At 35.0% G+C, this 25008-nt stretch overlaps 2 protein-coding genes across 2 annotated transcripts; one reads left to right on the top strand and one right to left on the bottom strand.

Moving 5' to 3' along the window:
• The first annotated feature begins 460 nt into the window (after window positions 1–460).
• On the top strand, window positions 461–2670 carry LOC141653510 (putative aspartyl protease At4g16563). Its single transcript, XM_074461296.1, has one exon. It carries the CDS (start codon window positions 778–780, stop codon window positions 2281–2283), a length of 1506 nt encoding a protein of 501 aa, XP_074317397.1. The 5' UTR covers window positions 461–777; the 3' UTR covers window positions 2284–2670.
• A 2882-nt stretch (window positions 2671–5552) lies between these two features.
• LOC141653509 (vesicle-associated protein 1-2-like) lies at window positions 5553–11118 on the bottom strand. The gene is made up of 8 exons (XM_074461295.1): window positions 10695–11118; window positions 10496–10566; window positions 10323–10404; window positions 9921–10036; window positions 9564–9716; window positions 9437–9466; window positions 6994–7071; window positions 5553–6016 (listed from the first exon to the last, which is right to left on the bottom strand). Exons 1-8 carry the CDS (start codon window positions 10744–10746, stop codon window positions 5906–5908), a joined length of 693 nt encoding a protein of 230 aa, XP_074317396.1. The 5' UTR covers window positions 10747–11118; the 3' UTR covers window positions 5553–5905.
• Window positions 11119–25008: the final 13890 nt, after the last annotated feature.

Below are 25008 nucleotides of genomic sequence, written 5' to 3'. Positions count from 1 at the left end.
TAAACAGTTTATTATTTCTTCCGTTCTTATCATTTGTTTACCTTTAATTTTAACATAAAGACCAAAAAAAGAAAATGAGCCCAATTGTGATAGTTATTAGTGCATGACAAGTGGACATTAATAGTTGTGTATGAGCAAATTTCTCATAAAAAACCTACCTAATATAGAAAGATAAACAAATGATTAAGACTACGTAAACAAATGACCGAGACAGATAGAGTAAAATAATAAAACTCTACTTCCTCTGTTCCAATAAGTTTTATACGTTTGCTTTATACACGTACGTCAATGCACGTTTTATTTTGCTCATATCTTCGACTACAAATTACTAAAAATTATAAAAATTTGATATTTATAACATACTCAATAAGACAATTTCCAAAAGATCTTACATGACTATATTTTATGTTATATATTAAAAATTATAATAAAGATTCTCCTCATTTATAAATAGTACCCAAAAAGCAAATGTATACAACTCATTGAAACAGAGAAAGTATATTATAAACACATGTAAGCGGATGGTATCAAGCCTCAACTCTCGGTACCCTTCAGTAACGCTGTATCATTATCCTTTCGATAATATTATTACTAACCCTGTTTCCACTAGAAACTTCCTCTCACCCTCTCATTCCCTTCTTAAACCCCTCTTCTCCCCTTCACTTGCTCACCAACTCCACTTTCAAAATCACCAAATTTTCTCTCATTTTCTCCTCTCAAACACTCTGTTCTTTAACACACACAAAAACAGAGTGCTCTGTTATTTTCCAAAAATCCATGGCTTCCACTTCTTATACACAACTCTTCTTCCTTCTTTTTCCACTCTTACTAATATCATCCTTAACTCAATCCCTCCACCTCCCACTAACCCACTCACTTTCCGCCACCACCTTCACCTCTCCACACCACCTCCTCAAGGCTACCACGGTCGCCTCCGCCACCCGCCACCACCTCCGAAAACAAAAACAAAAACAACAACAGCAACAGCAACAGCAAATCTCCCTTCCTCTATCACCAGGAAGTGACTACACCCTAACCTTCACCTTAAACTCCCAAACCCTTTCGGTTTACATGGACACCGGAAGCGACGTCGTTTGGTTCCCTTGTTCGCCTTTCGAGTGCATCCTTTGCGACGATAAATACCCACCTGGCACTCTCAAACTTCTCCACGTCACCAACTCTTCCCTTCTCTCGTGCAAGTCACGTGCTTGTTCCTCAGTACACTCTTCTTTACCGTCCTCCGACCTATGCGCTATCGCCGCGTGTCCTCTCGCTGATATCGAAACCTCGGACTGTCGTAACTTTGCGTGTCCGCCGTTTTACTACGCGTATGGTGACGGAAGTTTGATTGCGCAACTTCATAAACATGATTTAACTATGCCATCAAATTCTAAAACACCATTAATGTTAAAAAACTTTACGTTTGGTTGTTCTAACACTGCTTTAGGTGAGCCAATTGGTGTAGCGGGATTCGGTAGAGGTCGGCTTTCTTTACCAGCTCAGCTAGCTGACATGTCACCTGAATTAGGTAACCAGTTCTCTTATTGTCTTGTTTCTCACTCGTTCAACTCGGACAAGCTACGTCATCCTAGTCCACTCATCCTAGGAAAACACAAACAAAAAGTTGACTTTAGTCAAAATGAAGTCATGACGTCATTGCCATCATTTGTTTACACTCCAATGTTGGATAATCCGAAACACCCGTATTTCTACTCGGTCGGGTTGGATGCTATTTCGGTGGGAAGCCGGAGGATTGATTCGCCGATGAATTTGAAACGAGTCGATCATAATGGAGACGGCGGGGTTGTGGTGGATAGTGGAACTACGTACACAATGATGCCTACAGGGTTTTATAACTCTGTGGCAAGTGAATTGGATAGGCGAGTTGGAAAGGTGTTTAAGAGGACGAAGGAGACGGAGTTGAGGACCGGGTTGAGCCCGTGTTACGAGTTGGATACTAGAAAGGGGAGTGTAGGGTTGGTAGTGCCAAGCATGGTGTTGCATTTTGGAGGGAATGGTGATAATTCAAGTGTGGTGTTACCTAGGAGAAATTACTTTTACGAGTTTGTCGACGGTGGAAATGAGGGTAAGAAGGGGAAGAAGGTAGGGTGTTTGATGATGATGAATGGTGGAGATGATGGTGAGACCGGTAGTGGGCCCGGGTTAACGTTGGGGAATTATCAACAACAGGGTTTTGAGGTGGTTTATGATTTGGAAGAGATGAGGGTTGGATTTGCAAGGAGGAAGTGTGCTTCTTTGTGGGAGGACCTTAACAGGCATTAAAACTAGATATTACCCTCTCACATATATATATATACAGTGTACTATGTATATGGTAGTGTGCTTTTAAGTTAAGGGAGTTGACTTATGAAGGTAAGTCAGTGAAGTCAACGGGGGTGTGCAATTGAAAAAACTTGGGCGTGGAGGATTGACCGCACGTGAGTTGAGGTTATCCTCGCAGTTAAGTTTGGGTTGGTGGATGGATTAATGGTGAATATATATATATATGTATGTAAATACTAGGTGGTGGGGTAAAAAATGTAAAAATATGAGTTAATGAGTCTCTAATTACTCAGTCAGTAGTCAGATACTAGAACCAAATAAAGGACTGTAAAAAGATCAAATTGTAGCTACTGTGTATGTATAGAGTTTTTTTTCCATTTCTTTTTTTTTTTTTTTTTTTAATCATGTGTTTTTAAGTGTACATTTCTGTTTAGTTTGTGCATTTTAATTAATTAATTAATTAAGTCATATTCAAAGTTCATTATTGGTGAATAGAATATCATCTTCAATCATTTTTTCTTACTGTTAATTCAAATCGTATGTGTTTGAGCTTAGCTTTATCTCTTTGTTTCAATAATTTATTCGAGTGAGAAATTATATTCAAAATTTATTACGGTTAGTTATGCATGTAAATTTGGAGGTAAAAATTGTTTTCTAACAAGGAACTTAGGTGTGGACGTTGTGTAAAATAGCGCCTTTTAGGATCAACTCTTTCACTAGTTGAACATAACATTCCGAGTAGCGCAAATGATAACTTCTACGAAAAAACATACAATGGTGTTGCGGTCATGTCGACTTACAGTCTCGTAGGCTTTATTAGATGCCTTATTGATTCAACTTCTAGTAATCCTGTAGCAGATTGGAAAATTGATGCATGGCTCAAACCTTTGGGATCATAAAAAAGGAATCTTAACAATCACTTCATCTCAATTCTCAAGCAAACATAATACACATCTCGTACACCCCAAGCTTAGCCTGAGCTTTCGTGTTCGTTCATGCATGGTTAGTTGATTAGTATAATCAGTTACAATTCGATGAACTTGCTTGGATTAAAATAGAACACCAGAAAAATTTGATAGACGATGATGTAGATAGATAAAGAACCTTTGAAAAAAACAAAAAACAATTTTTTGTTCAAGACAAAGGTATCCATCTTAAACCTTAAGACGGGGCTAATAGATACTAGATCACATAATAAGTACATAATAAGTCGCAATCGGCTTGTAATAGTGGGGTAATGGACCACCAAGATCGATATGGTAGTACAGTACTAGTGTTTGGTTATTTGGCATGGCCAACTACTCGTGTGAAGTATATTATGGAGGATTAATAATGCACTGTCATCCAGTATCTTTGTTCTAGGAAAATTTCCCCTCACATTTTCACTCTCACGAATGTTCTTAGAAGACCTTTTCAAGAAATTGTAGAGGAATTGTGTCAAAATCAAAACCGCCGGAGGGCGTTAAAACTTGCTTGTTTTTCCGTTACAATACTCTTGAGTTGTGATAATTGAAACCCTTTTCTTTTAGGCTGAAATGGAGCAAAGTTAAGCTAAACTGGTGAATTTATTGAACCGAACAAAATTGAATTTAATGGAGTTGGACTAAACTATATATCTAAGTTAAATTGAGCTGAATTGAACTGAAATTAAGCCCAAAATAACACGGCCTTAGTCGTGTAAAAGTTTGCCAGTTGTCTCGAATTCGCTTCTTCAAATGGTATCTATTAAATCCTTCAAAGGATGTTTCCGACTTTGATTTTACTCTCCCGCTGCTGCTATTCCGACATAAAAATTATTCCTGATGTTTAAGCGTTTTTTTAATAGAGAACAAAGAAAAAACAATGTGTCTATCTTAAAACAGATTTATTAAAAAAAAAGTGTTAAACGAGAGAGATTCATTGCAAGTATGGCAAATAGCTGGCATACTCGTAAATCTGATTCGTTCAAAAAATAAGACGATGAGACCCAAAAATTTGATTCTGTCAAAGGGTGTGTGGGGATCATATATCAATGCCGCAGTTAAATGCGCGGAGATCCAAAGAGAAGGCAAAGTACCAAATACCAATGGCATACTTCACTGATTCATCAAATCTTTATAGCTTGTCCCTTTCACCATATTGTACCCTTACCTTCCCACCTCCTACTTGCATTACATGCCTTCCCTAATTTACCCTGCATTTTGTCTCTTTAAATTTGAAATCCAAGCCGAATACATGTCCATCTTAAATAGGAATTTGTGGAAGATAGTCAGATATTGCTAGAGACAAGATTATTCACAAGTCGAATTTTAAGGAACATACTTGCGATTTCATGAAGTCTTGAACGGGTAAAACGGGGGCACTTTTTATACTCTCCACAACTGAGTTGGTCTCTTTTTTCACAAATTCTCATTATAGACGGAGATATTCGAGCTAAATATCCATCCACTTTAAACATAAAATAAGCAACAAGTTGCATGGTGGGGCTCATAAATGTCATCACTTTAAACATATTTGACCCATCTTTAACTTTAGACGGATATATCTATCTATAGTGAGACTAATTGGCAAATTGCTTTTTTTTTTTCTATTACAAATATGAGACCCGTGTCGTAAAAGATTAGCGTTTTTTTATTCAGTGATGAAATATATCATGAAGATGAGCACAAATGTACTACTCCCTTCCTTCAACTCCACTTTACATGTTTGCTTTATTACATTTGCCAACACGACTTTTACACGATAAATATCTTTAGCTACTTATTTACAAAAATTATAAAAGTTAGATATTTTTAATGTACTCTTGAAGACGAATCAAATAAAATCCCACATGAATATATTTTAACTTATGTATCGAGAGAAAATTGAAGTTGAATGTCCGCTTGTGAATAGTGTGCAAAAGAGAAACATGCAAAGTGAAGTTGAATGGAGGGAGTACAATGATTCAAATCGTATCGGTGACTTTATAGCAAAAAAATACTTCCATTCAGAATATTGTTTCAGAATTTAATAATCATATCTTTCGTATGTATTGAATTTATAAATAAATCTATTTTAAAATAATAATAATAATAAAAAAAAAGCGGCCCCACAATTACTATTGTATACTACAGGACTACGGAAGCAGGAAAGAAAGAAAACTCAAATGGTCGATCAGTCAGATCTCAAGAGTTTGTGGCCGCTTCTCTGTGGGATCTAAACTATTGGCATGAACAGACCTCATTATCTAAAACGCTCGTTATTTGTTCGTAAACAAGACCTAAGGTGGCGATTATAGTACTGTATAAATCTGCAAAGAAAAGAAAATCTCTATTTTCACATGCCGAAGCTGTGGCGCAAAACAATCGCCAAAACGAAATATGAAGGTATTACATTAGCAAAGAAACATTTGACCGTAAAAACATTGGTGGTCTCACGGAAAAACTTAGTCTTCAGTAATTGTAGTGTGACTCAGGTAAGTAACTACAGACAAATGAACACCACCTAATCCGACATTTTCTCCGTCTCTTTTAGAGAACAGTCACGGGCTCAAAGGCCAAGTATCGTCACTCTTATCGGTGAGTTCTCCAATCATCGATGCAAATAATACAGCTAGAGCAACAATAATAAGATATAAAAGGGTTACTTGAAATCCAGCGCTACATCATGCCTTCTTCAAGATATAGCCCAGAATTATCCCGATCAAGCCGACTAACATGACAAGCATGAGGGAAACTCCTCCTTTGCCTTTGCTAGCCTCTCGCTTCAAAAGTTCCTGCAGTAGAAAATTTTACATAGATCGTAAGATTGTGTTGACAATAAGACTGTAGTCCAACTTAGCTAGCTACCAATGTAAATCAGAAATATATAACTGTCGGAAAGAACAACTTCAACGAAGCACAGAAGCATGACCATTGTATGTTGATAAAGTTACCGCTTGTAAAGAGGGGGTAATTTTAATGAAACTTTTTTCCACTCACCCGCACCTCAATTATTTTTTCTGGTAAGTTACCACTTTAAACACAACAGTACTCACAGTATGACCCACAAGCAAGGCAGAAAACCCTTGACAGTCAAGGGCGGGTCAGATCAATAACTGAGAAGAAAATATCAAGACATAGCAAATCAAATTAGTAGCTTGGAAGACAATATCAAGACACAAAATGTTTACACGAGCATTCTATCTTCTTGTTGATGGACATTTCACATGGCCCTACTCACTATATACCCCCTCCATCTTACCCAGCCCACCAATAGAGGGTAGTAAGATGTTCCTTAACACAGGAGAAAGACGGGACAGGATATTTAAAAAGTGTCAAGCATTAAAGAAGAGGTAGGAGCACAGATAATATCCGTTACAAAATTCCAAGGAACTGGAATTCTTCCGAGCAAATGATGCCAGAAGTTCACATCTCAACAAGAACAAGCACGTAAATACAGGTAAAAGAAGTTGTTCAATTAAAGAGAGGGCGCCCCAAGCCAATGGTTTGGGTACTCTCATACAGGAGACATTGGAGAAAAGCTGAGATCCGCAAGTTGGAGACATCGTTCAGAGTAAGCTCAGAAAGAAAGTCAGGCTAACACAAGCATAAAGTGACAGAGACACAGATAATCAGACAATTTGGTGGACAAATCAGAAATCATCCTTATTACAAGAATGCAATATAATGATGACTTAACAACACAAATCACAATTTCATGAGCCAAATCACAATATCATGACAATTATAAGGGACAAGAATAGGCTCTAACCAGCTCCTGGCGCAGTTTATTATTTTGTTGAATTGCAGCTTTTTTCTCTTCGGTCAGCTTCGCAATCAGAGCTTTTGCCTGAAATTGTTGGCAAAGAGTAACATAGCTAAGAAACACATATAGCAACAATAGCTCATTGGCTGTCGGAAGTCAGACTATTTATCTCAGAGAACATAACATATAATGATTAAGTTGGCTAGCGGTCTATATACCACAAATGAAAGCATGTATGCAGATAAAATCAATATTTTAAAAAAGGAAAAAAAAAACCCCACAAGAACTGGAATTCACAAGGGCCACTTATGGGTTGTCAAAGTGAAAGCTTTGCCGGGAAGCAAAAACAGCTTACTTCTTACGTTGGAGTTAAGACAGCATGGGAAAAAAAACAAGGCATGATATCTAAGACAAAAGCAGCAAGCGTTATGTGCTACTAGTTGGCCTGTTACAGAAGTGGCCTAATGTAAAATACTAAAGAACCTTAAATTCCTTCCTACAAAGCACCCATACATCTAATTCACTTTCGTATGAGTAGCATGAAACTAAGAGATCATACTTCCCATCCAAAACTACATGATGCACCCTTTGTCAATACACTTGATACAAAGATATACTTTCTTAGCGAATAAGTGGCACACTTTCATGATTGTGTGACATTTGACAAAAATTATCAACCTATATAAGATAGGTGTTAGAATTTGGGCAGCGGAAGTATCGTGGACCCAAAAGACACTAACATAGATCATTTGTATAAATTGGAGTGATACACTTTTATAATTGTGGGGGAGGATGTGAGAGAATTACTCTCATATGGTGAGACCTTGTAGCTCTCAATAAGAGCACAAGACTAAACAATATAATGCATTATACATAAGCCTATTTATACAACTTACGTGACTTCAAACTTCCCTTAGCAACTAATGCATATGCCCACTATAACTCCCTCTTAGTTTAATTACATTTAATATGTAATAAACATAAACTAATGTAACTTAAAAAGTTAAGTTACACAATTAAGTGTCAAATTCCAACAATAGGTCTCAAGGGATCTGCTGTGTAATTGTTTCATGATAGAAACTCAAAGATTACGATCCCAACCCAGGGTCAAGACAAAGATAGCAGCTATATATTAAAGAACAAGTCCAAGTGTCTTTTTAACAACCATTCCCATTCTCATGGAACAGCCTTGGATTAGCAACTTGAGTACTGGTGATCTATTCATATACAAGTTCAGTGCTCAACAATTCAGACGCCAAAAAAACCCACAGAGAATTATATCAACCCCACAGCTGCGATGTAATCCTAAAGTCTGTTAGATCCACTATAAGCAATTTGAACAACAATTTCTGTCATTTACCTCAGTTACAAGCAATGATGCAAACAGCCAGAAAGGCGTAAGGGAGTCAACACAGTCAAACAATTAAACCTCAACAAATCTCACTTTTTTAGCAAAGTGGACAACATCATTATGATTAACAACTAGTAGGTTGTTAAAAAAAAGCTACTTTAAATACAAATTCGCCCATTCACAACTTCAGACAATATCTAACAGATTAGCATCAGTGAGGGCCTCGCAGCACCCGCCACATCAGATCCCATTATTTACCCGTCGGCCAGCCCCAATAGAGTATGAGATGACAAGTGAAACAAAAAGGTACACATAAACAGACCTTACCCTTTACGCTAAGGGTAAATCAGAATAAAGACGGTAGCTCACTCACTCTCAAAAGGAACACTACTACGAGTATACCACAGGCCTTCTACCAGGCACTGGTTAAAAATTGGTAAATTAATTATCAAAATGTTAAAATGTTAAGGCAGACGCATTTGAATTTTGAACAATGACAGAAATTTTTGCTGTAAAACAATCTGGTTATAACCGAAATTCTTTCTGTTACTGTAGAGGAACTTGCTCATTGTGCTACCAATGCTTGACAGATTTCTGGCTTCAAGTCTAAGCAGATTATTGTAGTCAGTAAAAAAGAACGCCATCATACAGAGTCAGTAAAACCGAAGGACGTCATATATAGAGAAACTTGCTCATTGTGCTACCAATGATTGACATAACTAGCATCAATAACTCATGTAGGTTAAACCGTTAAATACACAAATGAAGGCGCCATCGTGACTTCGTGAGTCAGTAATAATGAAGCCGAGTACGTGGAAGACCGATATAATGCATAGATCATTAGTCATTCATATAAAACGCAATGGAAAACTTTATATTTATTTCAATACTACATTTATAGATGATAAGACAAAAGACCTAATCATGTAATTTTGTTCTAGAACTATAAAAAAATTAAAATAGTAATAATAATAATAATAATAATTAAAAAAAAAAAAAACCTACACGATTGTAACCAATTCATGAACAAAAGAAAACACAATTGAAGAGATGGCTAGCTCATAAGCAAACAATGATCGTTTAAGAAATCAATTGTACCTCTGTCGATCTATCCTGAGAATCGCATGCCTGCAATTTTCGTTAAGAGCAGACACTATAAGATCAGCATTAACAACCAAAAAAAGTAGGAAGCCATAGATAATGATGACTCATGGAAAATACTCACAGCAAGAGACTCAACACCACTCAGATGTCCATTATCGGCCCTCGGAGATCCCCCTTCCTCTTCGCCTTCTGGAACTGGTGAGGGGGGTTGTGGGGAAACATAAACAACTTTCAATTTACACTCCTCGACCACATGTCCTGCCTCCTTGCTAAACTGAATTCACCAACAAAATAATCACGACATAATAACCAATTAATAATTCCCAAACAATCTTGCTACTAAAAATATCAATATCCAAAACATTCGAAAACGTTGTGATGCAAAGCTATATTCAATTAACCATGTACCGTAATTCAGATGCACGACAACAATTATAGGATGAGACATAGAACAACTACAGTATCGACAAATAAGTACCATTTCCGGAGTAATATCTTTAACGGTCACCCCATGTGGCGCAATTACACTCTGAAGAAGAAATTTATCCTTGCATTGCAAATCAGCCGGGGCCTCCTTTTGCGCTTGCATAGTTACTACATTCCATCATACACAAACACATGCAAATCAATCCACCAACAAATCATCAAATAAAACACATCACAAAATGAAATGAAGAGAATTAATACTTTCCTCTTTTCCATACTTTTATTTTTGATTGTATACGAATTCAAATTTCCCTCACATGTTCTTTTTGAAAAATTCTAAGCCAAATCGATTCAAATAAACAATCTCCCTCGCCTTTTTTGAAAATGTATACAATCAAATGAAACGGAAGAATCATAACCTAAATGCACTCACAAAGACAGAAATGATACACACCTACAACATCACACGTGGAACGAGGCGAAACAACGCCAGTATTCGGACGAACGCAGTATTTCTTCGGATTCGTCGTTTTAACCTAAATTTCCACATAACAAACCTAATCTCAATTACACTACCTCAAATCACACAACATCAAATTAAACAAATCAATCAAACAAAATTATTACCTTGAATGCAACATAATTCTCAGTTTTGTTTGATAATTGAAGCGAACACGAAGCCTGCTTCTTTAGCTCAACTAAATCAACAAAAACGAAACAAATCAAAATAATCACAAATCAACAAACCGTAGATCAAACACAAAACACAACTTTATCGAAAAATCAAAACAAATAATGTTTAAAAAAGAGAGAATTGAATTAATACATGAAAATTGGAGCTCGAGAGGTTCGATGTTGAGAAGCTCGCCTGTGATCATCTCGAAACCGCGATAATGGCGCCGATTTTAATTTTTTTTAAAAACTATTTTATATGAAAGCAAGATCCAGTGAAATCGAAATCTGGAAAATCCGCAGGTAGTTTTGTTGTTGTTGATAGATTATGAGGAAGGCGAAGAAATCGAGGGTGGAAGTTAATAATTTGGGAGAATTGAATTTTCGTGTGTTTTTGGATTTGATTTGGGAAATGGGATGTGGTTACTTGAACGAGACGATGACTTTTTTGATTTTGGGGGGTTACTTCAATTTGATGTGGGAGAAAATGTGCAACGTGTGTAACATCAATTTCTCGCCTAGAAGATCCGCTTCCTTACCAACCAAAAAAACTAGTCCGTCTAGTTTTCGAGCCCGTCACTTCGTGAGGAGGGGAGGACATCCTTAAATACGAGTAAACAATACAACTCGAATTATCACATAATGTAGCTTTAAGGACCCGAATTTTTACTTCGTAGTTTTAAGGACCTCAAACCTGTTTTTGACACATTTACCCTTTCCATATGCTTTACTTTTTAAGGATTAACTTATACTCCCTCCCAGTCACTATAATGTTCCATCTTTTCCGAAACGGATTATTCAACTAATGTTCCCCTTTCTATTTTTAGAAACTTTTACTCTTATTTTATTCATTCCTCTCTCCTATCACCAAACCCAACACAACTCTTTTACTCTTATTTTATTACTTTCTTTTATGTTTTGGCCCAACAATTCTTTATTTAATTACTAATAATCCATCCCTCTCTCCTATCACCAACCCCACACAACTCTTTTACTCATATTTTAATACTTTTCCTTAAGTATTGTGTGTTGGAAGTAATGCAAAGGCTAGTAATGTTGTCTAAATACATTACATCATAGAGAAGCCTTCCATTTTCCTCGTAAGAGAATCTCTACACTTTCTCCACTACTTGCATGTTTATAGCCACTAACTCCATGTTTTTTGGCCCATGTTCATGGTGGTGGTTAGGCCACTAATTTTGTGGTTTATGGTGCTAATTAACCACTATAAATAGAGAAGTGTAGTCATTTGAGAAATATACATCTTCATATATCTTTACTACCTTCTCTATGATAATTTTGAGCATACCATATGAGTTCCAACTCCTAATAGTTGAGTACACAACTTTTAGGAGTGTTGTGTGACCTTGGGGGACGACGCCTACATCGATTTGTACCGTAGTCGGGGCGATTTCGTTTCTCATTCAGTGGCCTCCATACCACGACACAACAATAAATATTTTCTAATTATATTTTCGCCCCTATAGTGATACTATATTTCCTACAATTGAGAAACGAAATTTTATCGCTATTATTGTTGTTGTGTTCATTATTTTGGTCATTGGAAATATTTCTATTGGCCAAAAATATTGTTCTTCGGGTATAAGAATCAGGCCGCGGAGGGTGAGACAGCAGTTTGGTATTTTGGCCATACCTCGGTCTCTAGAGCTTTGTTTGAGGCGTGTAATATGGCGTTGGAAAGCTAAGAAGAAGGGCTACAACTTTTTAGTTGAAGCCGTGAGCAGATTCGGTCATCTACCATCCTTAAAATGGACAACAATGTCATGGTAGTATGCTGAAAGTTTTTATGAAGACTTATAAAAGAATGGTATTATCTATAATTTTGTTGCTCAATTCCATTCTTGTGGTTAAGGTATGTTCTCGAGACTTTCCTTTAAAATATTTATGATGATAAATATGAAGGTTTGGTCAAATTATATATGCCTTAATCGTTTGTATGTTTAAGCTACTACTTTATTTGGTATGATATGTCTATAATCTTGGCAAAATTACTCTTTGATAATTGATTTCAAGAATATGTGAATGAAATTGTTCCAAGATTTTTGATTGACAAGTAGCTAGAATGATTAAGTGTCCAAGATATTGTTATGTGTACAACATGTTTATCAAACAAAATATTTCACACATTTGGATTGGTTATTTAGTTTTGATTATAAGATAAACTAAAATTGATATTTGAGTTATGAACCAAACGTGGGGGTTAAATATTTTGTTTTAAATTGATATAGTATCTTGGATATGTGTGACAAAAATTGGAAATGATTTTTTGTCAAAGTTTTATAAAAGTAGATTATGAAGAACATAATTTGTCAATTATTATATGATATCTAAAAGTTGAGATGATGAATGAATGAATAATGTGTATATTTTATTTGAACGATTATGTTTGTCATTAATTTGTGGCGTGACAACATGTGGGGGAAGACGTTCAACTTATTTGATAAATTTATTTATCAAGTTTAGAGTTGATATCTTATAATTTGTGATGAGTATGTATATCTTTGATTGTGGGGGTGTAGAGAAAATGATAATCGTATATTTTATACGTGGCTAATTGAACCAAAATTAGATCGTATGTTTTATACATGGCTAATTGAACCAAAATTAGAAGTATTAATTTGTTGGATAATGGTTATAATCAATAAATAATGGTTGCGTAAGGTTCAATTATTTATGTTACATTTTGCTTACACCACACTATACGAGATTGTGATGATTGATTTTATGTTGGTAAGAAGTCAAATTCTTTTTGTAAAATATTGTGGATTTGCAAAGAGTAAATATAAGTGAAACAATCATCGAGATTCGTTGTTTTCTAATATAAGAATGATGATGTATATAGAGCTTTTAGTAAATAATATGATTTTGGGTGCAAAATCACAAACACTACTTGTATGCTTTATTCTATGTCAATTTATTAGAAAGAAAAAATAATAAAGAAGATTATTTGTTCTTTTAAACGACATGAGAGTACGAGCTCTATATTTTTAAATAGAACAATGATGCTAATGAGTTATAAGAGAGCATGTTTTGACTATTGTGAGAAGTCTAATATGTATAATTATAGTTGCTTCAATGTAGCTTATGCAGCTAAGTACATTTTGTTTGTGTATTCATCACCAAAGTTATCATTCACATTTGGTGAAGTGCCTAAGGTGCAATATTAAGAATTGCATTATGTTGGTTATCTAGAAAGATATTGGATCGACCAAATGATAATGACGATCGACAAGGTGAGATCTATGGTGAGTACTATACATTTTCACCTTTAATGGGGATCTTGTTTTAAGTCTATTGAGAACACTATTATAACCTTGTCTATTGTGTAAGCATATTATATTGCTCTTAATCTTGCTGGGTAAGATGCAGGGTGATTGTGAAGCTATTATTAGCTACTACTTAATTGTGGGGGCATGGAGTTTTGCCTAATGTTTATCTTTAGCATAATGCTAATATCAACTTAATAATGCTAAAATAATGCTAATATCTTTAGCATAATGCTAATATCAACTTGCAGATTTACACATTTTATGCATATTTGAGATTTGAGAAAGTTGATTTAGAATAATATGCTCACAAATTATTATCTTTGTGAAATTTGAGTGGAGCATATTTAAGCGAATGGACTAAGAAAGAAAGAAGTCCTAGAATTGTTGAGGGGAATGGGGCAAAAGCCTATTAGTTGAGGAATTTGTGGTGGATACCGGAACTTGCTATGCAAGGGTGGTCTAACGAAGCCATAGATAACTCATACTTGTGTACACATCCCATTCCTATGACATGTACACTATTTTGGAAGGTTGAGCATATAGCTCTTAATGGTCTTATAGCCCAAAATTGGGTGGTCCTTGTGAGACGGACTTGATGAGATCACCGTAATGATGGAAGTTGAGATATTTCTCTTAATGAATCTATATCCCTTTATTCGGGTGGTCCTATTGAGAAGGACTTGATGGATTCACCGCAATGTTGAAAGGTTGAGCCTTAGAGCTTTTAATGAATCTATATCCCTTTATTTGGGTGGTCTTATTGAGAAGGGCCTGATGGATTCACCGCTATGTTGAGAGGTTGAGCCTTAGAGCTCTTAATGATTCTATAGCTCATGCGTGAGTGGTTTATATGGAGATAGACTTGTTGGAATCACCTACGTGAGTGTGAAGGATTGGTCTCCTTCTATGAGAGACTAGGCTATCTCTCTAAAGCACTCATGAGAATCCCAAGGTTCATTTGGCCATAAATTTGTTGAATTGTATCGCGGAACTCGTCTGGAACTTAAGGTGAGATATGTGTTTGGAATTTACCCCGGAGTCTAGGAGTTCAAGATTCGTTCACTCTCTAGGTGATGAAAGAATTGTTCCATTTCACTATGTCTTAATTCAAATCGAAAGATATTAATGCTTAAGTATCAATCCTTATCAATGTGCTCAGAATTTTGTCTATCATTTGCATTAGTGGGGGATTGTTGGAAGTAATGCAAAGGCTAGTAATGTTGTCTAAATACATTACATCATAGAGAAGCCTTCCATTTTCCTCGTAAGAGAATCTCTACACTTTCTCCACTACTTGCATGATTATAGCCACTAACTCCATGTTTTTTGGCCCATGTTCATGGTGGTGGTTAGGCCACTAATTTTGTGGTTTATGGTGCTAATTAACCACTATAAATAGAGAAGTGTAGTCATTTGAGAAATATACATCTTCATATATCTTTACTACCTTCTCTATGATAATTTTGAGCATACCATATGAGTTCCAACTCCTAATAGTTGAGTACACAACTTTTAGGAGTGTTGTGTGACCTTGGGGGACGACGCCTACATCGATTTGTACCGTAGTCGGGGCGATTTCGTTTCTCATTCAGTGGCCTCCATACCACGATACAACAATAAATATTTTCTAATTATATCTTCGCCCCTATAGTGATACTATATTTCCTACATTGTGCCCATATCAAATGGGAACAATATAGCGACTGAGAGGGAGTATATTTTAAGTTGAACCTTGAAAAAGTCTAAGATTTTAATTTATTAGTTAATTTGGACTAAATAGAGTGACGAAATTTGTTTTGATCTACTAATATTTCTACGTATGATCCTACTTTGAAGCACAAAATAGATTAAATAAGACATTAAACAACGTATTTTGGACTGATTTTCATCTACCAAACTTAATTATGTATATTGTCAAATTAAATATTTAGCATATTTATTATGTTATAAAATAATTTTACCAAATTCGAACAAAAAATGTTAGGTGATTTATAGAGTATTTGGTAACTTAGTTTGAAAATAATCATTATATATTCACTACAAAAATCGTACTGTTGCAAAGTGACCTATATCCTCCACTATAGGTATTTTGATTTTGCAACGGAAAAGTCATTGCAAACGATCTGTCATGAATTTTCGCCGTGAATAGGAGTTTGCTACGTAATATCCGTAACAAACTGGTATTTTGCTAAATTTCCGAATCAAACAATTTTTTTTCAAACAAGTGAAAAGACATTTTATAAACATAACAAGTCGCTCAAACTTTGCCGATGTGGGACAAATTCGCGACGGAAAATCAGTCGCAATTTCATATAGTCTGTCGCAATTTTTCACTTAAGCCAAAATGTTCCACAAATACCAAATATTTTTGCTAAGGAATTTCCGTTCCAAATATTTTGGTTACAGAATTTCCGTAGAAAAATCCAAAAATATTGTAGCAAAAAAAAAATCCATCGCATTTGTTCGATTTGATTTATATTCGGTCTAATAATTGTGTTGAATCGGACAAAAATCTACCCAATACCGCTAAATACGAAGTATAAATGTCAAAATACAAGGGTATTTTGATCAAGAAGTAATTTTGAGGTCCTTAAAGCCACATAATTAATGTAATACCACTAAAATTTTAACTTTGTTTTAATTTTCTAAGCTCGAACTTCGGGGACGAAGTTCCTTTTTGTCTTCTGATTTTATTTTCAGGTCTTTCCGTTGCGGTTCAAATGGATTTTCAAGTCAAGTTTTTAATTAAAGACTTTGTAAAAGATTTGTTCCATTTTATTTTCATTTGTATAAAAGAGATTTTGTAATAGAGACTTTGTATATTGATTATAATACCTCTCTATTTTGGCTCAGTATTGTATATAATTATAAGTTTTTAATTTAGCCGAAAATCAGGGGTGTTACAATTAAAATTGAGGTTCTTATAGCTATGTTGTATGATATTTTAGGTCCTTCTAGTGGTGTTTACTCCCTTATATACGTGATTTTCAGGCTATCACATATACTTAGGGTTTACTCGATGTACACCAAAGATAGTGGTTGCGGATTCCCTCATCAAAAAACAAATTAAAAAAAGTTGTGCATACTGTAGGACACATACTTTGATACTTGTATGAGACCATGTTAGATCGCTCTAAAACATTTTACTCCTGGAATAAGACCATTCTTTTATTTATGATTGATTATTTTTGTAAGGTAATTATTACACAAATTACTACAGGTCATCAATGCTTTTTTAACTTTGCCCTTAATGTTAACGTAGTTCCTCTTTTATGGACGAGTTTTACTCAATCACAGACATTTTTCCATATTTTTTCCATTCATTACCCTTTCCATAATAAAAAAAAAAATTCTATTGCTCCAAATTCTCCGATGAAAAATCTTAATCCACTCATCAAATAAGTCAACATTCGATTTTGTTGAACAAATTACATGCGGTGATGGTTGACGGTGGTGGATCAATCATGGTGGTCGAGCAGGGATCGGGTGAAGGGAGAATGTGGCGGTGATGGGTAGTGGAAGGGACGAGTCTTGGAAGGTTTAGGCAGGTGGGGTAGGGGTGACTCTGGGCAGCGGCCGCGCAGGAGGGGGTTGTGGGAATAGGGGTGGCGGTAGAGTTGTGGGTTGGTAGCGACAAGGAGTGGTTAGGGACTTAAGGATGGATGGGGGTAAGTTGAAATTGAATGTATGTGTGTTGAAGTGAGAAGGGTAAATTGGTCATTTAAATCCATAAAAGAGTAAAAGTCGTCCATGAATGAACATCACCCAATATTAATAGCTCACTTTCTTTCTTGCTTTTTACTTTTTTAATTAAAAAACAAATAAAATAACAACGGGCACTTATAATGAACATTTGACAAATTTATGTATCAATACTTCAAAAATTGGTTATAACAAATTAAAAAAAGAGAGGAAAAAAAGACCAAATTTGGGTCGAATGTGAAGATTCATGTGTAAGCATAGTAAAATAAGGGTGTATGTATTAATTAGTTGACGAGTTTACGATCTTAAGCAATTGGGTTTCTATAAGTTATTACCCCCTCCTATTCAGCCTATAGTTCCCCTTTCATTATAATACTCTTCACATATATTAGAGAAAGGAGAATATTAGGCTGAATAGAAGAGAGTATTAGTTTTTATCTATATTATTATTATTGTTGTATTATTGTGGATTCATATGTGGAATGATATTTATTGCGTAAAAAGGTCCGTAATTATATACCGTACTACGCCCTCCGTCCCGTTTTCTTTATTCTGTGAAAGATAAATAAAGCAAATATGGAGTAGTTTGAGTAGTCGGACATTTATGCCTTCATGTCGTTTATGCATTTTAACAGAATTAACGGGGTAAGTGGCAACCCCCTCCCAACGTTTGTCCCTCCGTGCAATTATACCCCAACACTTTTAGAACGAGCAAATTAGCTCCAAACGTTTCTTCTAATATGCAAGTGAGTCCCTTACCATTTTCGTCAGTTTTTGTCGCCAGAAAATTATAAAATTATGATACGACACCGGAAAAATATTTCTTATTATAATTAAGAGAAAAAAAGAAATACTTTTTAGTAGGAAAGAGAAGATGAAAGAAAAGAGCAAGAAGGATAAACACACAACGGAATCAACAACAATCCTTAAAAAAGGGAGAGACTTTAAATTGCAAGAATCATAATCAAGCTCAAATCTTCAATATTAAAATTATCAAAAATAAATAACTAAAAAAAGGGGGTAAATAATAATAAATGAGGAAAAAGTAAGAAATACATAGGGATAAAAGAAAGGATTGAAAGTTGATGGAGAAAGAGTAAAGGATGAGACTTGAGAGACTGGGGGAAAGAGGAAAAAAGGAGAGGATGGTTAGAGTAGAAGGAATCAGAGTTGAGAGAATCAAACGGTGTCGTATTAGAGGAATAAAGAAATGAAAGTTGGTGAAAATGGGTGTTGGGTTCATTTGATTGAATGATGACATGCCCATTTAACATGTGTTTTCTTAGTTTCCCTTTTCAGGAATAATCGATCATTTGCAAGTCTTAATCAAGAAATATCGATCATTTGCTATCCAAGATTTAGAGTCGTTTTTGTCAACTAATGTAAAGGTGAAAGATTAAAATACTTGCAATAGTAACAGTCAAGCCTACCGTTACACTCGCTGGTAATATTAAGCTTGACTATCACTTTTGGTCTGTAACACTTGAAGAAATCTTTCAATTTTGAAATCCACTTTTTTTATTCAAAATGGCAGTTTCTTGCCTTGGTTTTGAAAGAAGGTTTTCAGATTAATCTTTTGTAATAATGAAGGGGTGGTCTTTGAAAAGATATTGTAATTTGCACTTCAAAAGTTTTCCTCATTCATGCTAAAACTTTCCTTTGGCTTTTATGAAACAAAATTTAGTTCTTTCCTTTTAATCAAAAGAGTTGTCCTCTTGTGATTGTTTCTTCACTTAGTTTCTGAAAAATTCAAAGACCTTTTGACGATAACTATAAGTCTTCTTTCGCCTTTTTGCTTCTTAGAAGGTAGCCTCTTTTGGTGCTAGTTTGGGAAGGTCAATACTTTTTGTCACGTGACCTAAAGTCTTGATCTCAAACCCTAGCTTGCTTCCTCTTGTTTACTCCCTCTATAAAAGGAACACTTCCCTTCGTTTTGAAAGCAAGAGTTTTTTTTGAGATATCAAAGTGTTTTTGCAAAGTCAGTTTTAAGAACTCAAAGCATTTCTTTTGCAAAAAATCTTCTAAGTCTGCAAGTGTCACAGTCGTCACCATTGTTACTTTAATGTATTGTACTCTCTCATCTAAAATAGTTTGATCTAATAAGTTGTCCTTCTCAATTCTTTTAAAGAATCAGATTGAGGAAACTTGATCTTGTAAACATTCTAGTTAGAGTGTCGAGTTCTTAGACGGAGTAGTCTTCGAACTCTTGTCGCAACCAGAGTAGGTTGTTGGTGTAATACTACGGTTTTCTATACTGTTGGGTACTCTATCGAGTGGGGCATACTCTGTCGAGTAAGTAAGTTTGGTTACGAAACAGTACACTGTCTGATGGGTACTCGATCGAGTAAGTGTGGCACTCGATCGAGTAAAGGTCACTCGATCGAGTAAGTGACTTAATCGATCAAGTAAGTCGGTTCTGCGGGTTGTTTTAGTCGGGTTTTGTTAACAACGCGAGTTTGATATTTAAAGTTTTCCGTCAGTTCTTTTGTCAGTTTTCATCTTTTCTAAAACCTCTCAAGAGAAAAAGCAAGTTACGTTACTTTCATATTCGCGTTCCTATCCAATCCCAAAGGCTAAGGTTGTCGGATCGTCGTGTTCTTTACGCCATTGAGTTCATGGTGTCGTAGGTAAGATCCTTGTATAGTTTTTATACCTTTTCGTTGATTTTGTTTAAAACCCTAATTGGGTGAATTGGGGGTTTTAGGAGTATGGTGTTGTATTAGATAGTGATTGTATGGTTATGTGATTATTAGGAGGTGGTTTCGTAGCGGAGCAATTTTGAGTAGCTGCTTTGTGACGATCTAGTGATTTGGTTATTCTAGGTAGGGTTTCCCTACTCGGTTATTGATTACATAGTTGTTGGTGTTGGTTATGTTTATTGTTGATCTTTATCGTATTGGATTGTGTTGGTGTTGGTGTTGTTGTATAATTGGTTGTGTTATTGTCTGTGGTTCGCGAGGCGTGTCCTCGGCTGAGTAGAGTCACTTGCGGGAGTGGCTTCACGCCCTTTGATGCGTGTATTTTATATATGGTTTTTACCCTATATTTACACACATTTATATGCTATTTATGTGGCGATTAGCTACAAATGCCCCCGAATAGTCTACTTTGGTCTATCTTGTATTAATTGCAGGAATGAGCTGGAAGGAGCACAATCGACCCTAAACTTATCCCGTTTGCATGCATTTTGGAGGAAGAATTATCGGAGCCCGGAAATTGTTACCTAAGGATGCGTGAAGTGGTCTCGGAGGATGCTCTGAGTTGATGTACGCTGATATAAAGCTGTTATGCTCGATCGACCAAGATTGGTTGTCTAAACCGTTCGATCGAGTAACTATCCTATTGAAGTTCGATCGAGTGCTTTTATTTGCTCGATCGAGAGGAGTGTTCTCTATGTTCCTCGATCGAGTATTCATTGTACTCGATCGAGAGGTTTGCCATCTATTGTCCTTGATTGAGTAGTTTGATTCTGCTTGATCGAGAGGTTTAATCTATTACGCAATCTTTTAGCATCTTTCGGATATTTTAATTTGTAACTGAGAATAAATAAGAGGGGGACGACGGCAGTCAGAGCTCTCCTTCCTCTCTCATCTCTTCTCTTCTCTTAGAACTTTACTCTTTAGACCTAAATTCTCAATTGCTCCCATCTATCCTTTGTAATCGGTATTTCTGATTCTTAATTCCTTTACTAATTATTATTGCAATATTTATTTCTTGTTTCTATTCATCTTTTCTCTTTTACTCTTTCTCTTGTCTTTGTTAGCAATTTATTTATCATGTTTAGTTTAATTGTTATGGTTATTGTTACTATTCTCTCAACTCTAATTATGCATAGCTAATCTTCTATGTTAGGACATAGAGGAGCCATGGTGGTTAGAGAAATTATGAATAGGTGATTAGGGTTTGGTACAAATTAGGTCTGTGTTGTTAATCATTGCATTTAATAGCGATTAGTTGCTTGAGTCGACGCATTTAGCTAATTGATTCAGTACACCTTGACCTAGATCGAGAGATTGGAAGGGGTAAGACTTGCAATGAACATTAGGGCATTCTAATGAGGGTGAAAGCTAAGTTAGTAATGTTTTAGGGCGAATAGCGGACCAAGAGGACCTTTTCATTACCCTGCAGACCGAGTTTATGTTGATCTATGACCCTAGATTAGACTCCTAGAAAACCATGGTGAACCGACTGTCCTAGCTGTTTCTCTCTATTTAATCTCGTTAAAGTTTTGCTTTATTTCTCTTTGCTCTCTCTCCCTTATACCTTCGTAGTTTAGAACCAAAACACTCAAACCCCCAAGAAACAGTTACTCAGACGGACTTAGTTTAGCTTACATTTTGCCCATCTCCCTGTGGATACGATACCCGACTTGCCTCTACTACATTTTATAGAGACCGGTTGGTTTTATTTTTGATAGGGTTGCGACAGCCGTGTCAAATTTTGGCGCCGTTGCCGGGGACGTGGTGTCATAATTGTTTGCTTTACATTAAGTTTGTCCCTCGTCTCAAGGAATGTATTCCTAGAGACCGATATCATATTTTTCTCTAGTGCTTTAATTGTGTTGCAGGAAATCTGTCCTAGAAGAGGGCATTGTCATATCTGCTGTTCTTACAACTTCGTCTGCTAAAATGTCGAATATCGCCAGTCACTCAAAGCCTACTGTAGATTCTTTTCCCAAGGGTTTCTTGCTTCCTACTACAGATTCGGGCACCTTTGAAATTCATCCATCCTACATTCAATTGGTGGAGATGAATCTTTTTAGCTAGGGGAGTAGCTGGCGAGGATCCGTGTAACCATATAGAGTTGTTTACTGAGTATTGCTCCACCATTCCTTTAGCTGCTGGGGTGACACCGGATAGGGTAAAGGGAGTTCTTTTTCCTTTTTCTTTGACTGATGATGCCCGAAAATGGTTGAGAGATTTGGATAGGGTGTTGGAATATGTGTCCTCCGACAATAATGCGATCACAACTGTTGATCATGATGATCACATGTTTAAGTCTCATCTTAAAGAATACAATTGGGAAGTATCTTTACTGTCAACTGGTCCACACATATCGGTAATGATTGGCTGACTAGAGTTTGTCATTACTGTCGTGCGACGGTGGTGATCAGTTGATCCCCGAGGTCATACCTAAAGGATAATACTCTTAATTGATCATTTAATTAATCGTATAACGTTACGAGTTAATTATATTACTTGAAAATTGACGGACGATTTTGGAAGTAAAATTTACGTATCTCATTGTAATCTGATTAAATAAGATACGGTCTAAGTAATCGAATTGTTTCATTACTAAGATGAAATTATTGTTTAAGGAAACAATTGAAATTGAATGAATTATTATAAATACAAGTTATTGTGATTTATAATTGGTAAAATATTTTGGTACAAGTAATTATGAATTACTATGTCGATTTTTGTATATGACGTATTTTTATTAATACGTTGATTTTTAATATGTTAAAAATACGTAATAAATTTATGTGACATGTGACATGTGACATATGACAAATTGACATTTTGATAAAGATAAAATGGAGTCCATTTTATCCTCTTGACCGAAATATTGGAGAGGATTAGGAAAATATTAGGTTAATTGTATTAGTGGTAAACATAATCATGTTTACCTAATACTAGACTTGCATGCCTACTTGTTCTTGTGAAGGCAACCATGAGCATGCATTGGCTCCCTTGTTCCTCCTCTCCCACCCGGTTTTGGGAAGAAAACCATTGTGGTTTTTCTTCTTATTTTTGCCTAATATTCACTAATATACTCACTAGTGAATATTCATTCATTCATCCATCTAAAAACAAGAGTTTTAGAAAGATAAAAATTTCCTCTATTCTTCCTCTCTCCCAACCGGTTTTGATAGAGAAACCAAATATTTTTTGGGTCAATTTTCATACAAAATTAATATTATTCTAGTAATAATAATATTAGTTTTATTAAGAGTTTATCTTGGGTATTATTCCTTGGGAGGGATTCTCATCTTGAATCCTTGTTCATCCATTAAGGAAAGCTCAAGAACAAGAGAGTAGGAGAACTCTCTTGTGCCCTTTGATCCGAAAACCATATGTAAGGATGAATATTTCTTCTTTATTTTGTTCATTGTTTGCATGCATAAGATCACTATTTAATTTTATGATTAAATTAACATCAACATATATGAATATGTTAGTATATAGATCTACTTTTCCTTCAATCGGTATCAAGAGCCAAGGTTGTTTGCATGCAAATCGGTTAAAAGTTTTTCCGAGTTATACGATTAACATATAAAACTTGTTTAATTTGTGTTATTATGATATATCACGAAAATCATTATGCATGTTAAAGTTTCTGGTCCTAAAATGTTTTTAGGATATTTTGGTTAATTTATGGATTTTTATTGTTCATATTATATAATAATGACATTAAAATATGATTTTATGAATAAAATGTCATTTTCGGACTAAAATTAGCTAAACTTCGAATTTTTCAGTGATTTTTGGATATGTTGTCACATATATTATTTTGAGATGACCTGTAAATTTTCATAATTTTTGGACTTCTTATGCTCGAAAAATGGATTTTTCATTATTAAAATCGGATTTAAGTGAAAAATAGGTTAATATGAGATAAATTTCGAATCTGGTCATAGAAATTTAGTATGTTGTCACATGCAATTATAAGATGTGTGTAAAATAATAGGCTATAATGAAGTCTTTATGCATGATTTATGATTTTTTGAAGAAAAATAGCATAAATAGTGACTTAATTAGTGAAATATTAATAAAACATACTCTATGACTAAGGAAAAACATCACATGTTGCATTTTATTATCTTTTTCAGATCTAAAATTGAAAAGTTGATGAATATAATTTTTCTCATGTTTTTATGATTATTTTGTTAAAACCGATAAACCGCAACATTGTTTTTCCGGATAAAATTCGAAATTTTTAACCTAAGATTTGAACATTATGAGTGTCATGGTATTTTTCCAGAATGTTCATGAGTTTAAATTTCAAATTTTGAATTTATTTGAAATTTTGTGATTTATTTGAAGTTTATAGCTTATTTTTGTAATTTTAGGTCCATTAATGAACAATTTTAGAAATTTGAGTTAATTATGGTCAAATAATTAGTGAAGACTAAATTTTGAGTCCTAAGAGGTTAGGGTAATTAACTTATGCATAAATATGAATTTATGTAATTTTTGTGATTATAAAATGTTGAATCACGCAAATCCGTAAAAATCGAGTAATATACGATATTGGCTATTTAAAGGCGATTTAGCATAAAATTGGGCATGTTCATACATATTATAATGCTGCATTTTCTTTATGATTGTCATAATTTTATTTTATGTAATTTTTGAATTATGTAATTTTACTTAGTATGACCTTAGTTTTAATTGGTATTACCCGAAATGTATGGGAATATCGATTCGGTTGTAATTTATTGTGATCTCGTATCACCGTTTTGTAATTTAATAG

Source organism: Silene latifolia, chromosome 4 (assembly GCF_048544455.1).
Source record: "Silene latifolia isolate original U9 population chromosome 4, ASM4854445v1, whole genome shotgun sequence".
NCBI classification, from domain to species: Eukaryota; Viridiplantae; Streptophyta; class Magnoliopsida; order Caryophyllales; family Caryophyllaceae; genus Silene; species Silene latifolia.
The sequence above is the reverse complement of the archived record's forward strand: the minus strand, read 5'-3'. Positions and strand labels throughout refer to the sequence as shown.

Coding starts and splice junctions, on each gene's coding strand:
- LOC141653510 (XM_074461296.1), top strand. CDS start 778: ATGGCTTCCACTTCTTATACACAACTCTTCTTCCTTCTTTTTCCACTC.
- LOC141653509 (XM_074461295.1), bottom strand. CDS start 10,746: ATGATCACAGGCGAGCTTCTCAACATCGAACCTCTCGAGCTCCAATTT. Junction 10,405..10,495: donor AGAATTATGTTGCATTCAAG/GTAATAATTTTG, acceptor GTGGAAATTTAG/GTTAAAACGACGAATCCGAA. Junction 9,467..9,563: donor GTGGTGTTGAGTCTCTTGCT/GTGAGTATTTTC, acceptor CGAAAATTGCAG/GCATGCGATTCTCAGGATAG.